Source organism: Drosophila pseudoobscura, chromosome 3 (genome assembly GCF_009870125.1).
Source record: "Drosophila pseudoobscura strain MV-25-SWS-2005 chromosome 3, UCI_Dpse_MV25, whole genome shotgun sequence".
Lineage (NCBI taxonomy): Eukaryota > Metazoa > Arthropoda > Insecta > Diptera > Drosophilidae > Drosophila > Drosophila pseudoobscura.
The window spans coordinates 6,672,034-6,692,904 of record NC_046680.1 but is presented as its reverse complement, the minus strand read 5'-3'; the positions used below and the strand labels follow the sequence as shown (position 1 = coordinate 6,692,904).

At 45.3% G+C, this 20,871-nt stretch overlaps 2 protein-coding genes and 2 long non-coding RNA genes across 11 annotated transcripts in view; 1 reads left to right on the top strand and 3 right to left on the bottom strand.

The window, feature by feature from the left end:
• Ip6k (Inositol hexakisphosphate kinase) overlaps positions 1 to 20,871 on the top strand; it is a 25,965-nt gene extending 5,094 nt beyond the window's left edge. The window contains exons 1-8 of one of the 3 annotated variants that reach the window (XM_015183801.2): positions 7,718 to 8,094; positions 12,786 to 13,614; positions 15,114 to 15,240; positions 17,691 to 17,823; positions 17,884 to 17,960; positions 18,015 to 18,396; positions 18,471 to 19,198; positions 19,258 to 20,871. In XM_015183801.2, the coding sequence (XP_015039287.2) occupies positions 12,895 to 13,614; positions 15,114 to 15,240; positions 17,691 to 17,823; positions 17,884 to 17,960; positions 18,015 to 18,396; positions 18,471 to 19,198; positions 19,258 to 20,030 (2,940 nt within the window). In that variant the 5' untranslated portion in view covers positions 7,718 to 8,094; positions 12,786 to 12,894 and the 3' untranslated portion in view covers positions 20,031 to 20,871. Of the gene's footprint in view, positions 1 to 7,717; positions 8,095 to 12,785; positions 13,615 to 15,113; positions 15,241 to 16,577; positions 16,921 to 17,690; positions 17,824 to 17,883; positions 17,961 to 18,014; positions 18,397 to 18,470; positions 19,199 to 19,257 lie in introns of those variants that run through there. The other 2 variants (XM_002138224.3, XM_015183802.2) reach the window with 2 other exon arrangements.
• Positions 844 to 1,666, bottom strand: LOC26534133 (uncharacterized). 6 transcript variants are annotated; one of them, XR_004468598.1, is made up of 3 exons: positions 1,375 to 1,660; positions 1,179 to 1,285; positions 844 to 1,100 (listed from the first exon to the last, which is right to left on the bottom strand). It is a non-coding gene; the product is annotated as an uncharacterized lncRNA (long non-coding RNA). The 6 variants fall into 6 exon arrangements; XR_004468600.1 differs by having other exon boundaries at positions 1,183 to 1,285; XR_004468597.1 differs by having other exon boundaries at positions 1,179 to 1,243; positions 1,375 to 1,655.
• LOC117183503 (uncharacterized) lies at positions 6,693 to 7,292 on the bottom strand. Its single transcript, XR_004468601.1, has 2 exons — positions 7,115 to 7,292; positions 6,693 to 7,057 (listed from the first exon to the last, which is right to left on the bottom strand). It is a non-coding gene; the product is annotated as an uncharacterized lncRNA (long non-coding RNA).
• LOC4803702 (protein Aster-B) lies at positions 13,646 to 14,745 on the bottom strand. The gene has a single exon (XM_001360340.4). The coding sequence runs from the start codon at positions 14,608 to 14,610 to the stop codon at positions 13,699 to 13,701; it is 912 nt and encodes a 303-aa protein (XP_001360377.4). The 5' UTR covers positions 14,611 to 14,745; the 3' UTR covers positions 13,646 to 13,698.

Here is a 20,871-nt window from a genome sequence, read left to right as displayed (position 1 = left end):
GTCAAGGTCCACGGTATATTGATTCCAAAGTGCCACGTGCCACGTGCCAGTGTCTGATTGTGGCAGCTCTGGTAGGGTCGTAGATGTATCGGCAATTAGCACATCATATCAAGCAAAGCTATGCAACCCGATGAGAGGCAATTGAAAATGGAACCAAGTCGCAGATTGGGGGTTCAGCTTTCCGTTTGGGGCGCTCCATGTGCCATCTAGTGCACAGCACTCGACAATTCCGAAGTTTAGGTCGAAACTTCAACAATATTATGTATTTCCTCGACTAATTGGTTATCCCCCCGCAATCTCAAGTCTCTGGCTGTCATATAAAATTGATAATTAATTAGCAAATAAGTTGGCGAATGTCATAAATCGGAATAGCACCCGGGCAGCGAAAATCGCCTTCCAGGCAATTCATTTTGTTCGTTCAGATTATTTATGGCAGCCCGGCCCAGTCCGCCGCCGAGTGTCGAGTGATAAGATAGCCTCCGCTGCTCTGCTGCTCGGCTGCTACATATTTCGCTTTTCCAATAAATTTCCTCTGGCGGAAAAGCCCGGCCCCTGGCCTGCATTAATTATAGCAAGAGTAAATATTGATTATTCGATGATGACGACCTTCGTTCGTGATAATAGCTTAAACTTAGACTCATGCCAAAGCTTCTATCTATGCAAATGAGATTTGATTTCCCCAGAAACTACATCCTCCATTATTCGGTTGTTGCTGCTGCCATCCTCGACTGGAGGCGTCCTTGAACTTTAGAGCGTCTCTGGCAGAGGGAAAACTTGGCCCAGAACCAAAAAAGTAAGGGGAATTATGTGGATTATGCCGGGCAGAGCAACGCTACAATGGGCTTTCATATTTCAAAACTCAAGTATGTATTTCGTATAGAAATTGTTTTGTAACCACAAAACCAAAACAGTTGGCAAATTATATCAAATTTAATTGATTTGACTCTCTGTTGAGAGAGGGAGAGGGGGAATCGAAATAATTGCAAAGAATTTTGAATCCACACACATTTTTGTCCTATTAATAATTCATACATCCATGGGCGAACCAATCTGGGGACCGGAGGTCCCTCGACGTCACGTCACCTACGACATTAGTCACGCTACGGCAGAAATTTCACAGAAAATATATTTAATTTTTAGTGATATTTACGGGTATGTATTGTGCATACCATACATACAAACATATGTACATATGTGGTGCCACACATTCTGGAAACGGTAACTGTAGCTCTTTCGAATCCTTCTGCCGAGAGACGGGCGAAATTAGAACGCAATTGGGGAAATTCTGTAAAGCCAACGCGCAATGGAACACTTGTATCGTCCGAATGCCTGAGAAAACATTCCACTATTATTCGATTGAATTATGGTTCTCACCTGCGACGGCTGTTTATAATGCCCGTAATATTCCTGCTGATTGGCAAGAACTCATTTCCCAGAAATAAATCTGAGGATGGAGATCCACTTCAAAGAGCGTACCCCTCTGCCCTCTCCCAACATTGTTGCCGGGCTAACAGTTCTCAGTTTGTGTCGTTAAATCGACTGAGAGTAAACAATCAACAGAAACAATACGTATTCAGCGTCCGTTCGTCCGGAAGAAACCGAAAGCGAGTAACGCCTGAGCCACACTGATCTGTTTACTGATCCTATAGCTGATTATGATCGATGCAATTTGTTGCCTCCAGTGTTGGCGTGGGCCAGACATCAGACCGGACCATGAACACACAGACGGACGGACGGACAGGGCCAAGTAAGACAGGCAAATACTTGTTGTCTACCTACACCCCGCCCTAGCCCAAGATATCTGCCCATTGACGCAATTGAAAAGAATAACAATATTGTTTACTTTTTGTGGTCTGACTCTCTGCAAATAATACCCATACTTAGCTCCGATTATTCGTGTATTTCGAGCCAGATACTCTTTTTCGTAGGGCTATGATGCTGTGTGCTATAGCTTGAAATTCCCACCAAATTGGTTAGCAGAATAACTATTCGTTTAATATTTATAAATTGTATGGCAATTATATGGGAATACCCCATACAAGGGGCTCGTTAAAACTGAACTTGTCATTACTGGTGGGTGATTCCCCTTCAATCTTTGATGGCATGACCAGTGAGTGAGTCATTGCACTTTCATTTCCTCAGATTGGTGGCAATCAAGCAATCAACTCTGAGACTTTCTCTGCATAAAAAGGGACTGCCAAGACCCGATACGAGTAGATACAGTACATAGGGTATACGGCATTCTGCTATCCCCGAACCAGTGGCTGCCTTCCAATTGTTTTGCTTTGGAAACATCACGAATTAGCAATTCACACTTCGCATCGCATCGCATCGCATTTTGTTTTCATTTCTTGACACATTTGTGGAAAGAGTTTGATTGAACTTCGGTTAGGGGGTACATGCCCTTGGATAACCTGTTCGTGGACATAAATGTAAGTGCGGTTCGTCTTTCCAGGTTAGGGAATTCCCACTTCGTCGATTCTGTTCCTTTGGATTGCTGTAAGCGTTCTATCGTTTATCTTTGGCATTAAATTAAACTTGATCTATATATCCATATCCCCCGGCGACAAATGCCAGTACAAAGAGTACACAGTCGCTGGGAGGCACACACATAAATCCGTGCAAATGCTATTGCCGTTCAAATATTTATATAATTCGTACAATTATAGACTGGCTACGGACCGTGGCAATATTTATAGCGAGAGACCGATTTTCTTTTTCTGCTTGCGGCGCAATTTCAGTTCATTTCCGATACCAAGGCTTGAAAAAAGCGAATTTTATTTAAAAAATCATGTCCACATATATTTTGATGTGGGGCACACGAACTGATCTCTGAGAGGGTTCTTGCTCTTCTCGGACTTCAGCATCTGCCATTGACATTGTTCATTCGTTTGGTCATGACTTTCTCTGGCGTGTGCTGCCTGAACGCAGACAAACGGCTCCAAGGATCCCCAATAAACTGGGTTAGCGATAGGGATAAAAGACCTTTGCTACATGTTGCACACTTTATGGGTTAAATCGATGAGTAAATGGGAAATTCCCAAAGGGTTTTCAGTCTTTTCGCTGGGGCAGGCATGAAGGGTGCGATGGCATTTATCATTTTGCCGGCATTTTTGATTTGGCAATGGGCCAAAATATCCCACAACCCACAACCCACATCCCCGTCAGATGGCAACAGCTGGTAACGAGACACGACCCACAATTTGGCGTGGTCAGTGCTAGCCGCCGAATCGTTTGGAACACCGATGGCATGTGGTACGTGGTCAGTGGCCAGTGACCACGTTCTTTCGAATTGCCCATGAAAAGCTCCCGGCAAACTTTGTCTTTGTCAGGGGCAAACATTCCTTGGCTCGCCTTGCGCCAGTCTGTTTGGGCAACGCCTTCTCTTGGCCGCCCGTCCGTCAGACCCACCCGTCAACGCGGAAACGTATTCTGAGATTCGGTCATCAGAGCGCCAGCGATCACGGCGGGGGCTCGTGGCCATTGTTCCGGTAACCGGTGACGTCTCGTCTTCCCCACAAAAAATAAAAGAGAGCCCGTCGATACTCAGAGCATCTCGATTCTAGATAAATCGGATTCCCGCCCATTGGCGAATGCCTGGCATAGTACGAAAAAGTAAAATTTATAGCATTGGGGGAATTCGCTTCTCGAGCGACGAATGAAATGCCTTTTTGCTTTGCTTTCTATATGCGGACTTCAATGTCACGGTCGGGTCGCGTTGTCTGTGTCCGATTCAGAATTACATTACCTGCTGCACATGTTCTCGTACCCACATAGTATAGTTAATCCACACTATACATATGTATGTATGAACATGCTTAATGCTGTGATGACACACGTATGTCTTCGACTTACTGCCTAAAATATAAATGCTTGATTTAAAAAGAAATTAAATAAATTCACTTTTTGGCATGCCACAAAATTCAAATAATTCCGTTGGCGTGCTTTCGGATGAATTGTATAATGTGCTCGCTAGTTGTTGAATAAATTTAAATTTGAATTCTATATTCTTATGAAATGAAAGAGAGCGAGAGGAAATTCTCATAGACAGTCATTCTGTGTGATCATCTTTTATCAAATCGCAAGGTGTTCTGTCTCTTCTTCGTTCTTCAGCTTCGATCGATTATTAATCGAAACATTTCTGCTATCGAAGGCGTGATGGTTTCAGTTATTGTGCTTCTCTCATCGAACCATGTCAGAGAGTGGCCTCTTAACTCTTATCGATCATTAATCGAAGCCTGTTTGAGCCTGTTATTTGCTATCGAAATGCATTCCATCCATTCAGCTCAACTGTTTTGATCACTGGCAAATGAAAATCAGCTGATAAACACTGTTTCATCATAGGTAACTGGAGAAATGATGAATAACTCATTTGATTGTCGTTGTAAATTTTCAATTGCCGAACTGCTGTTGACGCAGCTGTTGTGGCACTTATGTCTCGGAGTATTTCCAATTGAGCTGGAATCACACGAGCGGCGGGCGCGTGTTTTCAATAATAGTTATCAATAACGCACCAGACGGCCAGGCACGGACTGGAACTTCATCTATATAGATAGGAATTTAAGGTACGAATATATCTGCATGCGCTTATCGAGAATTACTTCTGTGGAGTGACGTGGTGGCTGGTTCTTGTGGCTCCAAGAAAACTGTCTTCTTGCACGCATGGCTTTTCGTCTAATTGCGATTCCGCAGGAGTGGGCTCTAATGCAAGCCCAACGACAGAAACAAACCAGCCACCATGTCCTTGCTATCCCGCCCAGAAGCAGGAAAATCGATGATGGGAAAAGTTTTAGGTGCAGCGCGTGTCCTTGGCGCGGCAGAGCGGTTGCGGATGCGGATGCGCCAGCATCCAGCTCAAGGTCGACTCCCATCCAGCACCAATCGAGGATACATATCTGCTTCCGTTTTGATTGTCGCCAATTACACATAATCGGATTACAAACGTACAAGTTTCTGAAAATGATTGACACCATCAACATCATCATCAGTAGTACTTGCTGCCTGAGTGACAGCTTCCCTTGCTGGCTTCTAGCTGCCGGCCGCCTGTCAGCCAAATTGGCCCACTAGAAGCCCCTGCCGGATGAGTAATCCGGCATCATCGGGAAGCATCTGAATCGTATTTACCCCACCCGACAGCGGAACAGGCCCCGACAACACACACAAGTGAAATGTGGAATAGTCATATATTTGCCGAGTGACAATTCCGCCCAAAAACATTTGCCGAGAACACAATCATATAGTATTATTTGAAAGCGTTCCACAGTCAATTAAGTATTCTAATATTCAAGAATCTGTGAGGCGATCACAGTAATCAAGTAAGGAATGAGGTTTTTGGCCAGGCATGAGTGAGGCACGTGCAGGAGGTAAACTTAATCTGGAACTACGTTATAATCTACTGAAAAGCTACTGTACTGTTGTTTGTCCGTCGTGATCATGCCCAGGCCTGCCCTTCAGTGTGACCTGCATTCTAGATGCCCTATGGACGGAACTAACGCATATATGCAGGCATTGCCTTCCACAAAGAGAGAAGGTCGGGCCAGGCCTCGCTCGACTGCAGTCAAAGTCAATGTCAAGGATGGCAGCGCGACGAACAATGGAAGCGTCAAGCGGTGTGGCGCCCACTTACTTGCCCAGAGCCTTGACAATGAATGGCCTTGCCTCCTTCTCGTCCTCCTCCAGATGGGCAGAGCATAAAGCGCTTGGAATAAATTATTTATGGGGGCGCCACAGGGTCTTTGGGATTGGGCTTGACAACACCACTCCGAGCCGAGCTGGAAAACTGGGTGGGAATGGGTTGTAGGCGGCTCTTAGAGGATGGGGCCCATCATATGTAGCTCTTATCGGTTATGAGTGGGGCATGACACAGTACACGAGTATCTCGACAAGTCTGCTCTTTTCGTTGCAATCTATTCTGCTTGTGTTTGATGTTAAAAATATCCGGGTGTTGCGTCACTTTTGCCATTTTCCAATCTGAATGAAACCTTTTGAGTTTTATTTTCGTATGTGCCAAATGGAGACGACGCCACGGAAGCTCACGCGATGATTTTCCTTTCATTCGCTGCTGTGTGTTCTCTATTTTATAGCTACGACATTCCCCGTAAACACTTTCGATAATAACCTTAGGCAATTGCAATTCCCGTACGAGGTACGGTACGGTGTAGATGTACGAGCGTTTCGCAACATTTGCTAGGTTCCGTGGTCAAACGGACGGGGAATTGTATGGAAAAATTTGATAACTGATGTCATCGCTCAACCGACCGATCGGTATCGACCGATCGATCGCTAAACTTGAAAGGCTGAAAGCCCCATGATCCACAGCTGATTCCTTGTCAAGAGCTTCCAGACAATGAGTATCAATATATCACCTCGACGCACTCCACTCCTTACCGGCCGATCGGCCTATAGATTGCCGATGTTTAATGGAATATTTTGCGATAAGATGTGAACGATAATGGCAAACGTCGCGTCGTTTGTCAACAAGAGCAGCTGTTCACGTTGTGTTTTTGGGTGCCGTCCCCGTAATTTAATTAGGGCGCTCTGTTCTGCGTTCCGTAAGAGGTATCCGGAAACCAGGGAGGTGCCAGAGAGGTGCTGCCCGCCCGGCTCTTGGCCCCTAGTGGCTTCCGTCAACAAATATTTGCGGCGGACTTTTTATTGGACAAACAATGGGCCGGAGATTAACGGAAAAAACAGTTTACCTAAGAGATTTCCTATTGTTTATTGTTTTCTGTCACAATTAGTCCGCAATCGAATTTATTTCTCGGAATCTTGGACAGCGCTCTGGCTGGCTGGAAAGATTGGGTTGGGATCTTTGCCAAATGTTGACCCACAAATTGGCCATTTCTGCAAGGGAATCCGGGGCTCTGGTGCGTGCACCGCGATGATTTGTCAGAGGGGTCACCACCTCACGTGGCCCAAGAGCGTGTTGGCTTCTCAATGGAAAATCTGGTTCGCCTGGATATGACAGGCGGTGGTTGTCATGGGAGGAGGAACACCCAGGCCATGGAAGAGCTGGCTGTTGGTAGCAGTGCTGTCAGATTTTAAGAGTCACCATAAGCTATATTGAAGAAAAAACTAAGCTAAAAAGTAAAAATGGCCCTAATTTTTGCCTTACAAAAGCAGCAGTACGATTTTTTGGGGTCAGTTGGCACATTGCGTAACCACTTCTTAAATTAATTTTTTGTACATATGTAATGTGCAAACATGTGCATACTGTAGTGTGACAGAAACTTATCAACGAATAACTAACATACATTTATAGACAAAATTGAATGATATACCAAAATACGACCAAGAAATACATATGATTTATGTTCGATGTCTCGATAAGAATGATCCAATATTACAATACAATCAAAAACTAAAATTGTTTTGTACTAAATTTGTATAAGCTTAAAAGCTAGATTTCAAGCTATAAGCATTTCAATTTTGTTTTAATATAACCCAAATCTTGCTTTAAATAAGCTAAAATGGCAACACTACCAACTTGGTGGGACGCGGAAGAGCGAGAGAGCGCTGCGCAGCCAAAGTATAATAATACAAGGTGCGGCTTACCCACGCACCTTAATTCGGAACACACAAATGCATCAGGAAAGAGAGCATCAAAACCTCCCCTCGCATTAATATTCTTTGCTGACCAAAGTATCTGTAGGCGCGCACAGATAGCTTGCTCGCTTACGCTCACAGAAAAACCCCGAGAAACAAGTGCTGCGACTATCTATCGTGCTCTCGCTCAGGCGCAAGTCTCGCCACTGTAGTCACCATAAGGCTAGAGAAAAAAATCATTTTTGTGGGCCTTTTGTTTAAACTTTACAGTTGTTCGAGTCGGACGTGTGCGCGCTAAAGTATCGTGGTGGAAAAAGTGTGTGATAAGTGCAAAATAAGCTGAAACGCGCATGTGAGAAATCAAATTTAATTGAGAAGCATAAAACCGTATACATACATATCCAGAGCCACGCAAGTGATTGTGTGCGTGTGTGTTTGTGAGAGATTTTCTCCGTGAAAAATGCAAACTGAATGAAAATCAAGCCAACAAATTGGAAATTGGAAAAATATTCTAACACATTGGGGACAACCAGAGTTGTCTCGAAAAAGGTAAATTTGTTGCAACGAAACGCAGCCAAAAAACGATTAGCAATTTTAGCCCCGATTGTGTGTGTATTTGTGGGAGTCGTATGTGTGCGTGTGAATTTTATTTAACTTTTTTTCGTGTATGTGCACTGTAAAAATAGCTAGAGAGACTCCCTCTCTCTCTCCCTGCTCGCGACGTCATCGTTCAGGGCAGAGTTTTTGTTGAAGTGTATACGTTGGCTGGGACTGCTTCTTCTTCTCTTTCTTCTTCTCCGCCTTTTGGCTATCTGTTTTGTGTTAATCTTTTGTTTTGAATACGTTTTATCTCTGCGTCTGCTTTTGTGTGAATGTGTGCGTGTATGCTGGCGAGATGTGTCGTAGTGGCCGCCTCTTTCCTCCTCGTCATCGTATTTTTTGCACGTAATTCGCTTAGATATCGACTTCACAGCTGCTTTTTGTTTTGATATGCGAAATATTATATTCAACCTGCCCCAAAACTGGTATGGTATAATCGAAAAACTCTCGTATATAAAATCCCCGTCCAAAGCTGGTAAATTTTTCCATTCAAACTGCTATTGCTCCTGTAGATCGTACGTGTATGACTAATTGCCGTTTAAGTTGCACAAAATACCCATTGTACTTGTCCGGTTTCAAGTGGCTCTCCGCCTATTGTTTTTATCGCTTTTGTTTGTGGCAAGATTTAGCTTTCGTTTTGCCGACGAGCGGCCGAGACGAGACACTCGCAAATGATAACTGTTGTTGCTGTTCCCTCTGTCTCTCTCTCTCTAGCTCTCGTTTAGTCATAGTCGTAGTCACCAGTCCCTTTAAGCTCTAATCGCAGGGCTTTCTTTTTGAATTGCTCCTCATTGAATGCTTTTTTGTTGTTGCCAAGTGTTCGCAGAATTCCGTTTAATCTGGCTTTCGTTGTCTTATCAGTACAGTGGGGCAGAGTTCGGGTCCCACCGAGGGTGAGGGAGGGGGCTTCAGATCTGGGCAGGCAGGCCTCCTTTTCTGTGCTTATTCTTCATTTGCATGCGGGTCAGGTTTACGACTTCGCCTCGATTCGTAGTTCCTACACCATTTACAATTTTTTTAACCATCTCGTTTTCTACCTTCTCTCTACCTGTTCTTTGTGCTGCCAACAAATCAAGGGGAGTTCGAGTATGTTCTCTTCGACCGACACTGAATGTCTGTCTGGCTATCGTTGTCTAGTGTCTGAAATGTCAACAAACACATGGGAATGTGTTTTTTAATTGATATCACTACTTGTTTGTTTGGCTTTCAATTTGCACATTTTATTTTTGTGTTCAGTGCTTAGACCTTTTCGAATACACTAGCTTTATTCGCATTACGTTTCGAGAATGTTGCGGAATTTCCTCAAAGTTAATCAATTCGTAAATGGGGAATGACTGGATTGTTTCGCTGTGTTGTCATAGCTATATAATCGATGGCTATGTATAATCGGCTCCGTTCCACTTCCTTCTCTGATTTGCCATGCAAATATGCTTTCGGGCAGCAATATCTTCCGATAGAGCGCAGTTCTGTCTGGCTCCGCGTCGCAATTGCAGCTGTTTGGGGTCTCTGTTTCAGTGTCGGTCTTTGTCTGCGAGGTCTGTGCGTTGACCCACTTCAGGCACCTTATATACATGCATGAACATATGTACAACCGCTATACATGTACATATTTACACACAACACACTCAGAATGTGGAGCATCCCCTGGGGTACTGACTGGGGGAGTTCCACACATAGTTTTTGCGTCGCAATATATAGTACACATGCATGGATTTCCACCTCCTTTTTTATTTCCTTTGTTTATTTCGGTCTCTGTTTTATTGCCATTTTTCCATGCCATTCCATTCCCATTGCCCCACAGTTTTTTCCGCTCTCTGATAAGGTTAGATTACGCTGAATCATCTTGATCTGTAGAGCGCTGCCTCGACTTGATCTTCAATCTTCGATCTTTAATCGCATTCAATTAATTGCCCGATTAGCTTGGCCATAAAATACACTACTGGCCAAAAAAAAGTACATCGGGGTCGTTTGTTATGGAATAGCTCGAATTTTTGTAAATGTATGGATGCCAATTGTTTATATTTGGAAAGTTACAGTCTTACAGTCTATTTAAAACAAAAATTAGAGTGTGGAACCATCTTTATAAAATTATATTTTATAAAATTTATATTTTTGCTGGCATACACTGGTGTTATTTATAAATTTTAATGGATTTTATAAGGATTTGGTCAAAGGCTTGTTGGTTTTTATTGAGTTCTTTCATATTTCATGAGGTAAAAAAATAGGCCGTACTGATGAAGAAAATAAGTTTTCAATAAATCTTCAAAAAGAAAGGAAAATCCCCTTGAAATTTTGAAAAGTCTTGGACGCTCGGTATTTTTTGTTCAGAATGCTTTAAGATCTAAAGTTCTTATTGAAAATCGAGAATGGAAGAAGAAATCTTTACAAACAACGGGCATCATCAGTCTTGCAAAAAAGGATCAGTTCATGTCTTCCAAGGCTATATACGCTCAAATTGTCAAACAAAAATCAGGTCTGATGGTTCATCGGAGACTTCAATATACAGACTTAACATACGTCCTGTCCATAGTCCGAAAAGTTTCCTTACTCCGAGTATAAAATTTGAAGATGAGGCAAAATGTCGTTGAAAATCATTTGGCATGGTCTGGGACAGATGGGTCTTAAAAGTGGAATAATATATTATTGAGAGACGAAACAAAAATAAATCTTTTTGATAATCACTCCAGAAGCTGTATACAACGACCCAAAGGCAAAGAATTCGACATCGCATAACTGATCCTGTGATCCAATTGGGGTATAAAAACATATTGGCAGACATTTTGCAACCTTATGCTGAGGAAAACATGCCTTTGAGATGGGTCTATCTACAGGAAAATTATCCAAAGCACACCTCAAAGCTGGTCAAGGCTTGGTTTACGGGAAAAAATGTAAACGTTATGGCTTGGTTTAGTCAGTCTCCTGACTTGAACCCATTTGAAAACCTTTGGGGTGACTGGAAACGTCTTATTGGTAAAAACACTTTTTAAATTGAACAAAAATTATGGAGAATTTGTGAAAAAAACGTGATATGGGATTCCAGTGGAGACTTCCCGCAAACTTATTGCTAGTATGCCAAAAGGAATGGCCGAAGTCATCCGAAATAAGTCTAGCTATATAGGATACTAGTAAAAGATTATAAATTATAAGAAAAAAGTGGAAAAATGTTGATACGCTTTTAGTTTTTCGCTTTGTAGAATTGCTGTACTTATTATTTTGGCCAGCCCTTATTTATGATTTTAAGGTTTAATCGATTATAAAATATATATTTGAAATGAAAAATGCTTATGATAAATATTTGTGTAGTCTATTGTAGATTAGAAAACTAAAAGTAAATTTGATTTTTTAATTATGTTTATTAGAAAAGTTTTATAGGACGTGAAAGAAAGCTCATAAGTGTGTACCTATTACTTTGGCCAGTAGTGTAGCTCTGTAGAGAGCCGGAGTGTGTCTTTAGACTGACATTTTCCCCGAAACTCTGTAAATATTGAACAAAATAAACAAGTAAATAAATGATTTATTTTAAGGCTTTCGTTAAAAATAACTTGTGCGAGTAGCCTTAGCTCTTGAAAAGCGATAATATTTCTCCGTATTGTTTTCGCGTAGACAAGACAATGCCCGTCGGTGGCGGCAGCGGCATGAATCACTCAAGTTAATGAACCTCATCATCGCCGCTTGAACCTAACAGAATGGCCGGCGTCGTAGTCGTAGTCGCAGTTGTTTTTAATCGCTTTGTGGTTCCCAGAAGTCGGGCGAAGGGTCGTTCCGCACAGTAGTTACTATCTGATCTGTGGCCATATCTAAGTTATCTATACCGCTTAGGTCTGGGCCCCGACGCCCCAGGTAAACACGGTGCAGGTAATAATTGCAAGCAAATATGCATCAGAAACACAGACAGAGAGAGAAAGATAGATTTTGTTATCTTTATGACGTCTGCAGTTCCATGTTTGCAGTTCCGATTAGATGGAGGGAGAGAGCGGAGAGTGGTGGGAGCCTGTCTGCAACGCAATTCCGTCTGCGATCCTATCAACGATCTACAGATGCTCCGTACCTATGCCCGTGCCACACGCTTGAAAAATTGAGTTCCCTTACCCGTCCCAGTCCCCCCGTTCGCATCCCAATTGTATTCCATTATAAATACGCTTCATTAAACGATTTGATTGCTATTGTCGGAGAGATAGACGTGCTTCGGATCGAATGATTCAGTCATCCACAGAGCGAATGATCTCTCAGCTGATTTGCTATTCGATCTGTGGGGAGGTGTTCATGACCATTGTTCCCTACGGCTTTCCAGTAGATCTCCGTGCAACTGTCGCATGCCCTCGCGCAAATTGCATCAGAATTGTAACCGGAACAGAAATGCCGTGATCGCGTGTGGCATGACTCGGAACCATTCGTATCTCCGGAGCGTGCGTGTTCCGTGGCGGAAATGACATTGAACCCGGCTTACCGCCTGCTGGCAGTCAGAATGCACTTGTTCCGATGTCGCTGGGGAGCCCGAGGCCCCGGGGGCAGTGTCGGAACCGGTTCAGTGCCCGATCAAAGCGATTAACCGATCAAGCGGGTCAGATTGTGGGTGATTCCATGGGGATTACGGCGAACATGGCCCATTTAGTAACGGAATTTATGATCTATATTTGCAGACAGAAGAACAAAGCCGCATCAGAGTGAACTGCGTCGAGCGGGCAAACCAGCAGCAGAAGCCACAAGGAGAAGAACCAGAGCTCGTTACACTGATTCGCGCGGCAGGGAATGGTATATTTCTTGGGGGATTGGGGCATGGGAGATTCTGACTTGTCGTCATATCAGCAGCATGTTCCAAATATACAGCAGCAACAGCGCATCCATGGACGTGATCTACATCAACAGCAGCAACAGCAGCAACAGCAACAGCAGCAGCAGCAACAGCAGCAGCAACAGCAGCAGCAACAGCAGCAGCAGCAGCAGGAACTGGTTGCCCAAATCTCCACCAGCCTAAGCCAGTTGCAGTCTCAGCTGCAGTTCGCCAGCGGCTCCAACTTCCTACAGCAGCCAGGCTCCACGGCAACGTCGGTCTCTCCCTCAACACCCCATCACCATCAGCACCTTCCCCAGCAGCAGCTGCAGCAGCACCATGTTGTTGGCCCAAGGAGCACTAGCACCTGCACCAGCACAAGCAGCAGCCTGGTAACCGCCAATCTCCAGCAGCTGTCGGTGAGCAACAGCAACACCAGCAGTTCCAGCAGCACTGGCAGTGGCAGTGGCAGCAACAACAACATCAGCAGACAGCTACAGCAGCAGCCATTGCTGGACACAGTCGCTGCTTCAGACGGAGTATCTGGGGCATCCGGCGGCTCCAAGGGCCATCCATCGTGGCTAAGGCAGTGCTCGGAGGCGTCCGTCGACGGCAAGCCAAAGCAAGCCTCCTCTCTGCTCGGCAAGGATTCCCTCGAAAATGAAGATGAAGTGGCGCTGCATCCGCTCTCCAATCAGGTTAGTACCCCCTCCAAGTAAACGCAAACGGTTACGATTATGATTAGTGCAAACTGCAAATGTATTTATTGGAAACTGTCCGCTCTAATAAGTGGAGCCGCTGGCAGGCAGCGTCGTGGTACGCCTCTGATCCCTGAGCAGCGCACTGTAGAGGGACTGAAAGAACTCCTCGACTCCGGCGTAGGTGTGCTTTTCGATGAACGACTGGACCACCGCCCACACAGGCTTGACGATCTTGACTTGGGCCAGGACCAGGATCTTGGTGTGCCCCTCGGGGGTGCCGCGCAGGCACAGGTGCATGGCGACCATGAAGGAGTCCGCATAGGGAATATCCGCATTGACGCTGGTCGCATCGATGGAGTAGAGTTGGCCGGGGCGGGTGCAGTCGCGCAGGGTCTGCGTCTCGGTGACCTTGGCCACTTTGGGGCCGACGTTGCCCTTGAGGGCGACGGTGACCGTGATGACGCGCTCGTTCAGACCTGCGGCATTCTTCCGCCACTCGCCCAGCTTGAGGTCCGTCGAATTTCGCATCTCGTGGAATTTCTGGAAGAACGGCGACGTAGCGGAGAACAGCATGTTGAATAGCGTGTCCACGTGGACCCGCATTTTCTCATTAAGCACCTTGCGGCCCTCGTGCAGCGCGTTACAGTTGTATTTACCCTCCAGTGAGTCCCTAATTGGCATGATCACCTCCACAACTGTCATGCCTCGCTTTGTTGTGATGCCCTGATCCGCGTTAGACGGTCTCGCGTTAGACATTCTCTTCTTCGCCTTGCCCCCAGCCACCACGTAATTGTTTTGGTCGAAGGCCACGGACTTGGCTTTCATGTGCCTGGTGGTACGCCTGCGCCTGGCTAACGAAGTTAGTGATGCATTCGTAGCCCGGGAGATGGATCTGCTGCTGGCCGCGGTGGTGTTCCTGGTTAAGGGCTTGCTGGTCGATTTTGAGCGCTTGGCGCCGCCCCACTTCCCAAAGCGAAACCGCAGCGCCTCCATGGCGCCGGTGACGGTATCCGCGAGTTTCTACCGGAGACTGTCGGGCATTCGCCACTATGGGGTAGGGACGTATTCCGAATGTGATTTTCCTGACAATGAATAGAAACAAATGACATTTGCAGATGACTGATATCTCAGTCGTTCTGCCCCTTATCTGGAGATAGTGTCTCGCAGCGATATGAATTTTTGTTTGCCCAGTGGATATTCTGTGCTGTTTCTCCGCTGTTTATGGAGAAATAAGCTCCGGCACTCGCTCGAGGCTCCAATGGACTTTTCGCACTTTCGCTGTCCGAGCACTTGAGCTTCCACAGATTAAGACCGAGAAATGACGTAGGAGGCGATAAGATTCCGTCGGTTATGGCTATGGCACACGCGTCAGCGTCAGGGCAGGCCTGGACGGTGGAATAGTTCAAAAATTGCCACAATTTGGAAAAGTTGAAAACTCGACAGTAGATCAGTGGATGTTGGTGTTTAATGTCGGATTCGGTGCTTCTTTCTTGCAGGTCGGAGGACACACTCGCCTGTTGCTGCTCAACCAGTCGACGGTGATCAAGCCCCTGAACTTGCGGGAGTTGGACTTCTACCAGAACATTCCGCAGGACATACTGAAGTTTGTGCCCAAATACAAAGGTAAGATACCGGCCTTTATTGCCACCCCCCAATCAGATCAGATCACAGATCAGATCGCAGCGATCACACGTTCAAGAACTACCAAATTATCGATTCAATCGAAGCGCTTCATTTGATCTTTCGTTTCGAAACAACTAACCGAATCGTTCTACTTAATATGTAGTATATCCATGAAATCGAGTCGAAATTAAAACGAATAATAACAGTAAATGAATCACAAAATGAATGAATGAACAGCGAGTCTGAATACGGCTTGAATCGCGCCAAGCAATTGATTTGTCATGTGTCTTGAGTCTCGAAATCGCCAATTTGCTATATATACACACACACACACACATACATACTATATATCGTAGAATGTATATCGAACTTTTGTTTCTATACTAACTCGCAACAACAAAACAAGCAAGCAAAAAATGATGAAAAAGCAAAGAAAACGAAAACAATATGCGTTGTATCCTCTTGTATCGTCCTTAGATAAAGCCAAAGTCGCATTTGAATATCATTTTTATTTTAAGTATCTTTTTTCTCTTACATATAAAAACCTAACAAATATGTGATACATCCATAGTCTGTAAGTTGTTTTACTGAAATGGAAATACAATAAAACAGAGCACAAAAAAGAAAAAAAAAAAATAAAAAAAAAAAAAATGAAATGAAAAACTGACGAAAAGACTGAACCATTTAAATACATCTAAATATGTAGCTAAATCATAGCTTTAACGAATACGAATTTGTAATACGAAAAGCGAGATACGAAAATAAAAGAGAAAACAAAAAAGTTGTATCTGCCACAGCCAGAACCAGTACCAGAACCAGAACCAGAACCAGAGAATATTATGATAAAAAACCAAAACCTTTTAGTTAGTAACCGAAAAACAGACAGCAAGTCGGGTAAGTCGCAAAATAATAAAAAAAAAAACAAAACTCCAGAGAAGCCACTCTAAAGTAAAAGTAAAGTAACGTAAAAGTAAACCACCTGCAAACTGTGAAATCCCCCATTCAGATTGTACAATTTTACAATTTTTGATTGCAAAAATTCTACAAATTGAAATTGAATGAATAACCACTAAGGCCAGCAGCCACTACACCCTCGATTCGGGCACTCTATAGGTGACTGGGTCGGGGGTCGTGGGTCGGCCCCTTGCCACTACATAAACATACGCTCTATGCTCGTATTATCCAAAGGTTCGAGGTGCCTGACTGACAGAACCGATCTCGAGATCTGCCGCTGGCTGACCCAAGCAATATCCAAGCAGAACCAGAACCAAACCGAACCGAACTGATCCGAACCGGAGAGAGAGAGAGAGAGAGAGAGAGAGAGAGTAATATCTTTAAAAACAAACAAAACCAAAACAAATTGCAATTTTTCCAATCTATTTTCCGAAATGCAACAAACAAAATCGAGTCTTATTTCATGTGTTTGTTCAGAACGCACATCGTGCTCGTGCTCGTGCCGCCCCTGCAACTTCCCCTCGAACGTTGTTGTCGTAGCCGTCGCCGTCGTCTCCGCCTCCGCCTCCGTCTTCGTATCGGTCTCCCTACCGATCCTAACCGATCCGATCGGCCCTGCTCTGTCTGTCTCCTGACCTCCACGTCTCCGAGACTCTCACAGCCGATTAGAAATGCAAGCGAGCCAAAGCCAAAGCCAAAGCGAAAGCAAGACAATGGCCGAAAAGGGTTTGTATGAATAAAGCTCTCTATCTACTATCTATTTTACATACCTACTATACTATGTTAATTACCACTCCACAATTTAAAATTACAATTACAACTACAGTACGATACAATCCAGTTACAATACGATTATGTTAGCTAAGATGTTCCGATTTCCTTTAAGTTAATTTACTCTTAAGCTTAGGGCACCCAAAAACCATCATCCACCGAAGGGAAATTTGAATGAAATTCATTTTTGAGTACCATACCGCCTCCTGTTCCCCCTGCTCCTCCTGCTTCTCCTGCACCTGTCCTTGCGTTGGCTCGTTAAGTCTCTCACTGTTTGCACTCACTGGACCTAGATTAGGTCTACGATTGGCTATAACTTTTTTTTTATTATTACAACTACGATACATAACCATACGAATGTCTGTGGGAACCCTTCTGTTTTTGTCTGATGTTTAATAGAAATCATTCCATCAATGTCTGAGGATGAGTTTTGCTCACTTGAATATGGCCTTGTCTGTTCCACTGTCGATCCACTCTATCCATCTGTCTGCTAATTCGTTTGGATAACTTTTTGCATAAATCAGAGGCCAGCCCGCTGTTGGTCCGTTGCCTCCGCGTCCATATAATACATTCGCCTAACGTAACTCCTAACCCGACCCCACTTGTCCTGTCGTGTCGATTCGATGCTAAACTACATACAACTACAAGATCAAGATCAAGCGACGCCTGTGCTCAGCAACAATCCACTAATCGCCGTCCCGGTCCCGACTCTATATCTATTCCAGGCGTCATGCAAGCCACCAGCATGGGAGGCATTAAGCTGGACAAGCGATACTCGCCCAGTTTCCGGGATGACGCGGCCGCGGTGCCCGTCCGCAAGATGAGCGCCTCCAAGAGGAAGCGGGACGAAGTGCTTAGGTAAGTCAATCAATCAATTAGCCATGAATGAGAACCAGCTATACGGGAATACATTTACAGAATGAAGGTCCACAAGAACGGCAACGCAGCCGATGTGATCAAGAGCATCTCCCAACTTGACAACTCCAACAAGCAATGTGAGTATTCCATCTTTGTTTTGGGAATCGTTACTAAACCCCTCGCCTTTTCAGACTTCCTTATGCTCGAGAACATCACCTCGCAGTTCCGCAATCCCTGCATTCTCGACCTGAAGATGGGCACCCGCCAGCACGGGGACGACGCCTCGGCGGAGAAGCGCTCCAAGCAGATGGCCAAGTGCGCGGCAAGCACATCGGGCTCCCTAGGTGTACGCCTCTGCGGCATGCAGACATACCAGGCCGATCTCGAGCAGTATGCCAAGCGGGACAAGTACTGGGGCCGGGAACTGAAAGAGGATGGCTTCAAGAAGGCCCTTCATGATTTCTTCTACAACGGCTTCCGGCTGAGGATCCGCGTGATCCGCAAGATCCTGCAGCGACTGCTCCAGATGCGCAGAGTTATTGAGAAGCAGTCCAGCTACAGATTCTACTCCTGGTAAGATCGAGCAACACCTCAGGTTTCCCAATAGTTTTGTGACATACTTTCCATGTTTCCCATGTCCACATCAGCTCCCTGCTCATTGTCTACGAGGGCTTCGAGGAGAATCCGATGGCCTACCCTCCATCGATCAGCCTGGATGAGTGGCCGGAGGCCCCCAAGTCGGCGACCATCGCGACAACGGCCTTCGACTATCATCCTGAGAACAGCATAGATGATGACGACATCGAAGACGAGGACGAGGCGGGAAATGAGGCAGGCGACGAACTGGAGTCCCATGACACGGATGAGGACCTGCACCTGGTGGCTGCTGACAGCGGCAATGCCTCGGCCACCAATAGCAGCACGGGTGGAGATGCCTGCAATTACGATGCTGATGCATCGAACGATTCCAGCGGTCTGCTGAATCTGGCCACTCGTCGCCATCTGCACAAGCGCGGTTTTGGGGAAGCAGCGGCCCGAGGGGTCAAGCAGTCGTCGGCCATCATTACCACCACCGACGAGGAAGAGGATGAGGAGCAGGCGCACCCGGCTGCTATGCCACCGCCACGAAGCTGTGGCGTCACGGCTGCCAAATCAGCGGGCGCCAAGGGTCAGAGCAGCAGTGTACAGCCGGCACCCGCATTCATTCCAATTTCCGAAGAGACAGTATTCCTGGATCCAGAGCCAGCTTTGCCCAACGTGGCCACCTCATCGCCACATTCCGGTGACTCCTGGATGAACTACAGCAGCAACAGCAGCGATGACTTCTCCGGCCTGTCCGAGCAGATCAAGGCCGTGGCCAGCGGTCGACAAACATGTAAGGATGAGACAATCTTCCAATGTTGCCAGATGTTTAACAGTTCATTTCTTCCATAGGCAACAACAGCTCTGACGATGCCAGTTCCGACTATGAGGGCAGCGTCATTGGATCCACAGAGGCCATGTTTAAGCGCTACAAATCGTTCGATGCGGCATCAGCAGGCACCGGAACTGAGCCAACGTCTCCTCCACACACTGCCGGTAACTCGAGTGTCTCCAACGGCGGCACCGTCAAGTCTCTGGTTTCACCCGCCTCCTCCAGCGCCTCGTCCCTCAAATCGGTAAAGGGAGCTGTCAAGCGTCTGCGCTGCAAAGACGACGACGAACATTATGCTGCCCACGATGACTGCGACTCCAGGGAGGCCAAAAAGTCTACGATCACCTCGACACCCGTCTCCACCGTCTCGTCGCCCGCAAAGACGGCCCCGCAGCGCAGCTGTGAGAACATTGCGAACTCCATGATGGCAGGCATACTCTTGGATTCGCTGGAGCGTCGTTCCAGTGGCAGTGGCAGTGGCAGTGGGAGTGCCGGTGCTGAGGGGGAGAACAACAACAGTGGTGGCATTGAGCCGCAACAGCGTAATTCTGCACTGCTTCAGCATGGCTCCAAGTCGCTGGACATGTCGGCGCCACCCACAGACGACTCGCAGTGCTTTGTGGACGTTCGCCTCATTGACTTTGCTCACACAGCGTTTGTGCCACGCAATGGCAGCATGCTACCCACTCCACCCGTGGCCCCCGTTCACCATGGACCCGACGGCGGCTTTCTCACCGGCCTGGACAGCCTCAATCGACTGCTCAACGAGATACTGGCAGAGGACAGGATCTAGACAGAGTTCGGGGAAAAGAAGTGAAAAGAAACAGGGAGTGGAAACTAGAGCGGAGAAAGGAACACAAGTTAAAAGTACAATTTAATTTCAAAATACCTAAATTGTTGTAGCAACATGTGTTAAATTATGAAACAAAATCAACTAATCTTTAGAAATTCGAAATGTGATTCAAAAGAAACCTATTTAACCAGATATAGCCCCCCAAAATGAATGGAACCTCTTTTAACCTATAACAAAGCATAACCTTAAGAGCAGAGCAGAGATTGGAAAAGATTTGGTCCCCCTTGATTTTTCAAAGCATTTGCCAGCAAAGAACCCAACACACTACAAAAATGAAAAAAAAACCATAAAAAACGCTTCCAAAAGTAGATGAAATGTTTATAGATTGATAGATTGATTGAATGTTCGTGCTTTCTGCATTTCCAGATCAGAATTAAGCTTAAAAGTGTTCGATGGAACTGAATATGATTTAACCGTTTGTGAGAATTCTTTATGAATATACACCTATATATGTATTGTATTTTAAGAGTGATTAAGGGGCATGCGGATCATGCGTTTTTGTAACTAGCTTTTACAATACAATGCAAAATGACAAACCAACAAGAGTGTAAGGAACAGTATTTCGTTATACGAGAATGTATCTATTGTATGCTTTAAACCGATTTCCTTTTTCCAATGGTAGTGACAGTGTTTTAAAGTGAAGGAGTTCATCTATTAAAATAACCACAAACACAATATATAAGTTAATTAAAAGAATCGCTATTAATATATATGTAAATCCTGCAAATATTACTATTACTTATTGTGTAACTAGAGAATTAAATGAAAAATAATTCATGTA